The following is an 8,506-nucleotide window of genomic DNA, read 5'->3' on the forward strand; positions in this document are numbered from 1 at the left end:
GATGGGAGCAGTGTGCTGTCTTCTTCCGCAGAACAGTCTCTGCTGCCAGTAAGAGAAAGGGCGCACTCCGTGGTCTGATAGAACGAGATCAGGGCCAACACAAGTCGGTTAAAACATGCCCTCGTGCCCGCAGGGGCTGCAGCCTGCCTTCATGGCTCTTTTCACCTCCACAGGTAAACAAGGCAGAGGAAATTACGTGCATGCATCCAAGAGCCTGAGCACAGATTTCCCCCAACCCTCGCTTGCAAGCTAACCCGAGGAGGGGACAGTTTAGCCTGGGGTGTGGCTGGCCACAGCCAGCGAATTTCCATGGAGCCGAAGGAGATGCTGGCCCTCACAGACTCTTCCCAGGAGCAGTAGCGCATTGCTGCAAGGAAGGTGCCCCCGCGCGACCGCTGCGGTTCTGCCATGATTGAGCTTACGCGAAGTGCAGCACCAACCTGGAACTGGTTCGATGCACAGCTGCCAGGCTGTGCGTTGGTACATGATCTTCGCCCGTTTTGGTAGCTTGCAAGGGTGAGCTGTACCAAGTAGCCGCTGTCATCATGATACAGGCCCATTAATCCACGCGAAAGCTAACTGAAAATGGTTGCCTTTCCCCAAGGAGAGGACTTGAGCACCCAGCCATCCAGCTGCTCTGACTGGGAGTGCAGAGGCTGCAAGGAGCCATTCTGCAGGTCCTTAGCAGGTGGCTAAGAAGGAGCCCAGCTGCAGTCAACCCATCCCCTTCGGACCGCCCCCCACTGCTTGAAAGGAGGCCTCTCACTGCTCCGCGGATGAGATGCCAGAACCTCCTGTTCCAAGTTGATGGCCTAGCATGGCTCTCATCCACTTAGAGCTACCCTGGTTGTTCAGAAGTGAGCAGCAGCAGGGACCTTTACCTGGGCTCTTCTTCTGGCGAGCTTTGTGCCAACCTGTCCCAGTCCCTTGGAGGAGATTCCCTGGTATAAGTTAGTTCCCCTTTGCTGTTGTCACTCTCTTGGCTCAAGGCTTGCCTTGAGTTGATGGTTTTCCCTTCATCCTTGTAGTGGTCCGAAAAAGGGGCAGGCAGAACTTCCTCAGTATCCAAGGTGTACTTTTCAACAGGTCCTGCCTTGCTCCCTCTGTGCTCAGTCCTCACAGGGTTGTATCAGAATGCAGAGTGGGGCGGAACTGCCTTTGCACGCTCTCTTTGTCAGAAGCCCTCTTCCATGTAGAGCTCCAGCTGAGCAGGGAAAGGGGCTGCTGCTTATTACACAATTCTGCCAAGAACTGCAGCCAAAGCAGTGCGTAGCACTGTACTGCCTGCCCCATTCCCTGCGTGCTTTTGTCCATGCAGGTAGCTCTGGACACCGAGGGAGAATTCAAGCATTTGCTGATCACTCTTCTCTCCTGGCCCTTGTGCCTCCTGAAATCGTAAAGGGGGGGGGGGGCTGTTCTGTGAAGGCTTTGCCAAATGCTCTTCAGAACTTAAAAACCTATTGTTAGCGTGACTAGTCTGCGGTTGCCTCATATCCTTGCTTGTCACTGTTGCACACCACAAGCAGAAGATGCCTGCAGTCTGGCGGACTTGCGTATCACTGCAAAAGAAATGCCAGCAGGGCCAAACATTCTGCTAAGCACGTACCAGCACATCCGGCCGTGTGCAACTGCAACTCTTCCCTGCAACTCTCCCTCATTCCAAATTAGGAGTGAGGCTGGGTCACCACACCTAAAGAGGCTATTGGAGTGTCGGGAAAGGGAAACTACATTGGTCAAGGAGCTGGGGCATGTCCCCTGCGAGGAAAAGGCACAACAGCTGCCCTTCCTTAGCTTTGAAAAAGGTGAGACATGCTAAAGGTGTGCAGTTATATGCATTGTGGGTATGGAGACATTTTTCCCTCTCCATCATAATACTAAAACCCAAACAGGTCATCCCATGGAACTGATTGGTGGAAGATTCAGGATAGATAAAAGGGACTCAGGATAAACAAAAGGGAAGGACTTCATCACCCTGTGCAGTTAAAACTGTGGATTTCCCTTCCACAAGGTAATAGTGATGGCCACCTATTTGGACAGCCTTAAATGGGAACTGGAGGACAAAGCGTTCCCAAATTCATGGAGGACAAAGTGTTCCCAAGTTAGTAATCCCAATGGCTGAATGCTGCCTTCAGCATCAGAGGCTGTATGCCTAGACATGCAGCATTTACTGGGGAGCATGGGTGAGCCCCTTGGTCCGATCCAAAGGGCTCTTCCGAGGGTCTTACCTGCTGGAAGCTCTTTCCAGTCATGTTAAGCAGTGTGGCTTCTTGCCATTTTCCAAGGCTGGTGCGAGGTTTGCTTTCTTTCTTCCATCTCAAAAGTTTGGGGAAATTTCAGACAATGTCTCCAGAATAAAAATGAGTCACCAATGGTCATTTCTGGAGCTCAAACATGTCGCCATTTTCCCATTAAATATTTTGTCACATCGTACACTGCAAGAGCAAACTCAGTCCTCTGCATGTCTATTCCTATATTGTCAAACTGGCACAGTCCACGAATAAGGGAAGTCTAAGCCAGCTGCGGGGGGACCCAATGTTTACAAAAGTGCAAGCAGTAATGGGTGGTAGCAAACAAGGCCAAGGCCAAAAAAACCCCATAACTGCCCAGTGAGGATGGAACGGAGTGTCCTGAGAGAGAGTGTGGCTGGCTGAAGAGGGCCTTGAACAGGATTACTCCGTGCTGCAACATTTTGCTGCAATTTCTCATTTGTACACGTCTAGCAATGCCAGATTATATTCCATACCAATTTACAACCTTCCCGTTTGGGAGGTAAAGGGAGCCTCACCCGTAGCTTTTTAAAGCAAAAGGACATGGCAGGTTAGGGTCATTTCTTGCTGATCATGAGCAACTTCTTATCTTTTGGGCAGTATTTTTTCACCCACAGGTAAGCCCTTCCAGGAATCAATCATTCTTGCAAGAGGGGGAGTGCAATACCGTCTATGTTTAGACAGAAAAAACTCCTACAACTCCCAGGATGCTGCTTCTGGCTGTGGCATGATGCAACTTGCAGATCCTTTTTGTTACTAAGCACTCACCGGTTTACACCTGACACTTTCTTAGTGACAAGTACGCCTGTGTAAAGCAACCTTCCCCAACCTGGTGCCCTCCTGCAACTCCCAGAATTTTCCAGCCCTTGCAAATACTGGTTCGGTGGTCCCATCTTCACAGCCCATGCTTTAAAATAACCCACTTCCTCTGTCTAATATGGTTGAAAAGGTCCTGTGTCCTTCCTGCCAGATGCAAATCCTATTTTAGGTTTCCTTGGATGTTTGAGGCAACTGCACCAAACCCTTCCCATCTACCTGATGGTGCCTCCCCAACACTTGGGCAAAGAGTCGTTCTTGTGCTGTGGTCTGACCATGAACACCATCCACCCAGCTACTAAGACAGCTTGGAAGTAAATTTCCCAATGGTTAAGAACAGCAGTGAAACACAGGGAGTCATGGATGAGGTTTTTAGCAAATTTAATAGCATCTCAGAAGACATGGCCATTTACAAACTGCTTTCAGCAAGGAAAAAAATGAAAATGCACTTGGTCCATATTGCAAAAAGCTGGTTCCAAAAAGGAAAGCCTGGAACAGCCTGCAAGAATAGATTTCAGATCATGTGTGTGCTCCCCCGCCGTGAGGAAGGAGGGGGAGTTTTCCCACTGCCATATTGGGGTGGGAATGCACTAATGGAATACAAGATCTGCTCTCACCATCCTCTTGGAAATCCCTTTTCTAAGAGGGCCTGAGCTGCACTGAAGTAGTTTTAAGGTATACATGTGCACCCACCTCTCTGACAGAGACGGGAATTTCGGCAAACAATATTGTGCAGTGCTTTTGCATTGCTGTAAGAAAAACTATTCTCATTAAAGCAGACATCTGCTGCTCTTGCTTCCTGGGACGGAATGAAAGAAGTGCAGAAGCCAAACTGAAGGGCAGCTGGTGGTAAGAAAGCCCGCCCTTTTCTTTCCAAGGGCAGGTTAGCTCAAGAAAAGACGGGACAGCTCCACCTCCAGCCAAGGACATTGGGAAGAGTTCTCCATCCACAGAGGCCCGATCAGCAAGGCCCAGCTGCATTCAAAGGAATGTGCAAAGTCTCTGAAGAGCACAGTGAGAGGGACGCAAGTAACAAGACACGGAGGCAGCTGGAAAGAGGTTTGGTCGCACAGGGCTGGGAAGGGATGACAAGCACTTAGGCAGTTAGGTGGCGATCCATTTGGAATGCAGAATTCAAAGTCCAGGGGTGGCAGGGTTTGGGGTGCAGGGAAGAAATGGGGTCGAGGAGGAGGAAACACGCTCAAGCTAACTTCAGGAATTCCAGCAGGGCTTTCTGTTCCACTGCTTCCACAAACAGTTCGTAGTCCTGCCAGGTAGGAGAAGGGAGAGAAAGCTCAAATGTAGGAACAAGACCAAGGCAATACACAACCAAAGGCTAGAGGCCTCTTTCGATACAACTCACTCCTGGGGCAAGAAACCCAACACGACTCTTGGTCAAGGTGCATGCTCTGCCTGCAGAGTTAGGCCTGGTTTAGAACGGATTGCAAAGATGCCGTGACCTTGAGAAAGCAAGCGTGGGTGTGTGGACAGAAAGAGCTGAGCAAAGATAAAACAAGAATCTTGGATGTTCTCACCCAAGGAGTTGTTTTTCTATGTCTTTTGCATCAGATGGAAATCTCAGTCACTCAATACACAATTTCTTCCAGACTTGGCCCAAGTACCACATAAAAATCTATCTCCAGGCAGAGATTGGAGCTTATCTGACTACTGAGCAGCAGCCTTTCCCCATCCAGTGCCCAGTGCATGTCTTGGGCTGCCACTTCCATCACTCTTGACCATGGCCCAAGATGACTGGGCCTGACAGGAGCTGCTGTCCAAAACATCTGGAGGGCACCAGGCAGGGGAAGCCTGATGTATAACACTTTATTTATTTATATTCCACTTAATCGTCCAGCAAGACTCTCTAAGCAGATAACCTAGGGCAGTGGTGGCAAAGCTATAGCACGCGTGCCACAGCGGGCACGCAGAGCCCTCTCTGTTGGCATGTGAGCCAAGACGCCCCAGCATCGCCCCAGCATCTGAGCATCGGATGACAGCGCACATAGGGGCCATGCGCATGCTCAGAAAGGAGTAGCAGCGCCAGGCGATGACATCACAAGCTACGACTCATTAGAGCTTTCGCATGGCTGGTCAGTGCGCTGCCAAGGATATATATGTACGTATGTACGTACGTATGTATTTGCTTGGACTGGCTGTGAGTTGTTTTTTCTAAACTAAAACCTCAGTTTGCATGTTCTATTGCAGTGTTGGCACTTTGCGATAAATAAGTGGATTCTGGGTTGCAGTTTGGGCACTCGGTCTCTAAAAGGTTCGCCATCACCGACCTCGGGTGACAGGCTCCTTTTCACCAAACAGCTTCCCACCAGCTGGGTCTAGAAGCCAAGTTTTCACAAGGGCCCGGAGAAGTGCCTTTTAACTTGGGACATGTCACTATGGAATGTCACTGAAGTGTCATCACATTAAGCCCTATTCTAGAAGTTCCTCCTACTTTTTCAGGGCTTCTGGAGCTCAGGAGCAGAGAAAGAGAAACTCTGTAATGCCATAGGTAGTCTTACAGCCTGGACTGGCCACTGCCATGGCCTTCTGACTGGCAAATCTACTTCTCTACCTGGAAGTGGCTCACCTTAGTCACCCACACTGCGCTCAAAGGAAGGCATGGCTGGGATCTTTGACATTTTCCCAGCTGTCTGCAAACCATCTGAGCAATTAAGTTGAGTCCACCATCCTCTCTGGCACCTGCTAACCCACTGTATCCCCATACATTTTGAACATTTTGCTACATGCAGCAGTAGCTCACTGAAGGGTATGGAGAAAAGTGGGAATCCCTTATCTATTGGCTGCCCAGATTTAATTCAAATTGTGCAAGATAGCATCCCGGTTAGTTTTCTTAAAGGGATTCTTAAGGCATCATTTACTTAAATTGATGCATTGCAAAAAGAAGCTTCAAAGTGACATAATACAACAAGCACTTTAAAAACTACACTCATAAAGAGCAGAGCCTCTTCACCCAACTTATTTTAGAACAGAATGAGCAGAAGGTAAGATCTGGAGCTACCAATAGATTATGATGATTTGGAGCAGATCAGTAAGGACAACTGGCTTGTCCTGACTCCACTTCTGCATCCAGATTGCACAGCTTAAGTAAACATACATACACATGTACCCCTCCCCCAGCCTTTGCAGGTGCAGCATCAGCCAAAAAAAGGGTCCATCGAAAAATCAGCAGTTTGCCACCAAATGTTTGTGTGAGCCACGACGGAGAATTAGCTATATCCAAGCCGGTTTGTTTTCAACATTGCCAGGCTTGGGTTTTTTTGGAAGGGGGAAGTTGCCACCAAAATGTGCCCCATGAGCGTAGGAAATAGTTCCAGAGCCCTGAAGTTGCTCACTCCTGTTCCGAGTCTTCATCCTAAACTGGTCAGCAGAGATGAATAAAGATTTGCTCAAACCACAATTAGTGGCATGCCAATTGTCAAGATGAGCAACACTTTAGGCTGAAGGTGAAGAGGATTTTTTGGGCAGGCTTATGTGAAATTTAATTTTTATATTACTCTTATTGCCTTTCTTCCTCTTCTCAAAGCAGCTTACAAGCTTCTCCTCTCCATTCTATTCTTATAACAACTCGCACAGGTAGGGTACGCAGGTAGCTCAAAGTCACCTCTTGGCCTTCATAGCCGAGTTGGAACTAAAACCCGGATCTCCTAAGTCTCAGTCAGTCCAACACTCAAACCATTTTGCTACACTGGCTCACTCCTTGCTTTTAATAAAGTACTGGGAGCCAGAAATGCAGAGCCAAAGCCCTGCTGCAAGTCAGCCAGAGAACCAATCACGAGAGCCACATGTACCTTCTGCTCAGCCCTGCCTCAAGCAGCGTGCCCACTCTTCTGTGGCAGGCAGGCTATGCAGACAAGAGTTGTTTTATTTGCATGTATAAACACACAGTCTGCACCAAGTCTTTGTATTCCAAGCCCAAGGTCTGCACTCAAAGGCTCATGCAAGCAGCCCTACAGTTCTGCAAAGCCCAGAGCTTTTCTCACCCTCCCAGCTGACCACCCTGCCATGCCTCAGCTCAGGCCTTGCAGCCTGCTGAGCCTTTTTTTTTTTTTTTTGCTCTTAGTCTTTTTAATAGGGGCACACATTTCCCCTATAGGTCTCTCACTCACCCCACAGTAGTGGTCCCCATTGAAAATCTGGGGAGGGATGGCTTTTGGGTTGCCTGATTTGGCCCTCATTTCTTCCCGGAGGGCATTATCCTGGGAGATATCCACCAGGTTATATTTGATCTGCTTTCCATCCAAGATCCTGGTCACTTCACTCTGCTGGGACTTGATCTGTGGAAAACACAAAGGCGGTGAAGGTGGTTTAAGGAGGAACAGGAAATAGTTAAAGATTAATCTCTCTGTTCCACAATTCGCTATGTATGTGTGCACATGAACACATGCTGCTGAGATCACTCATTGCAAAACCGAAGCAGGAATATCCAGAGAACCACACCTTGCTGATTTGTTCCTACGCATGCAGCCCAGCTGGGGTGGTGCAGTGTTCTCACCGGTGGGATTCTCCACATCCAGGAGGAGGCAGGCATATGGCAGCCTTCCCCTCCAGATCAGCTAGACCACAACTCCTGCCAACCCCAAGTAGGAAAGGCTGATGTAGCGGGGAAAGATGTCTCTGCCTCACACGGAAAACTGGGAAGCTGGATTCCCTCCAGGGGGCGGGGGGGGGGGGGGGATGCTCTGAAAAGCGGGACTGCGTGCCTCCGGCCTCGCTCTCGTTCCCTCACCCACTTCAGATTCTCCTCCGATTTTTCACGTCTCGGAGCCAGAGAGGAGAAAAGGGAAAAACAAAGGTTGGCTACCGTCACATCTGGCCACGGAAGAGGGCCCGGAGGGAAGCGGGGACGAGCCCATCTGGAGCCAGGAGGCAGCGCCACGGGGGTGGCGATGAACAGCGCAGCCGAGGCAGCCAACTCCGTGTAGGGCGGCGGCAGAGGGCTGGGCGGGGAGGCCAAGGAGAGAGACGGCTGGACAGCGGAACGCCAGGCGTTTCAACGCCCTTCCCCAGCCTGGAGCTCCTGCCGATGGTTCGGGGCTTCCGCGGGAGCTGCAGCTCAGCACATCTGGAGGGCGTCCAGTCGGGCGAGGGCTTAGCGCAGCGTAGCCCAGAGGTGTTGGACTACAACTCTCAGCATCCCCCCAGTAGACGCTGGGAGTTGTAGTCCCGAACCTCCCGGACGGAGCGAGCTTGGGGAAGGCTGGCTTAGAGGGGGAGCTGGGGAGCGCTCTGTCGGGCGGGCGGGCGCGCGAGCAGCCGCCGGCGCCTCGTGTGTCGCTTACCTCCCTGGAGCCAGTCACCGAGGTGGAATAAATCGTGAGGCAGGCCATGGTGCGAGATGCCAGCCGCTCCCCTCTCTTCTCTGGCCGCCGGAGGGATGGGAGGAAACGGAGGAAAACGTTGGGAGG

At 50.6% G+C, this 8,506-nt stretch overlaps 1 protein-coding gene across 1 annotated transcript; it reads right to left on the minus strand.

Annotated features, from left to right (window-relative positions):
• Nucleotides 1-3,447: 3,447 nt before the first annotated feature.
• SH3BGRL3 (SH3 domain binding glutamate rich protein like 3) lies at nucleotides 3,448-8,506 on the minus strand. Its single transcript, XM_044435326.1, has 3 exons — nucleotides 8,381-8,506; nucleotides 7,208-7,375; nucleotides 3,448-4,350 (listed from the first exon to the last, which is right to left on the minus strand). Exons 1-3 carry the CDS (start codon nucleotides 8,426-8,428, stop codon nucleotides 4,285-4,287), a joined length of 282 nt encoding a protein of 93 aa, XP_044291261.1. The 5' UTR covers nucleotides 8,429-8,506; the 3' UTR covers nucleotides 3,448-4,284.

The sequence above is a fragment of the Varanus komodoensis genome, unplaced genomic scaffold (assembly GCF_004798865.1).
Source record: "Varanus komodoensis strain SLA01 unplaced genomic scaffold, ASM479886v1 scaffold29_1, whole genome shotgun sequence".
NCBI classification, from domain to species: domain Eukaryota; kingdom Metazoa; phylum Chordata; class Lepidosauria; order Squamata; family Varanidae; genus Varanus; species Varanus komodoensis.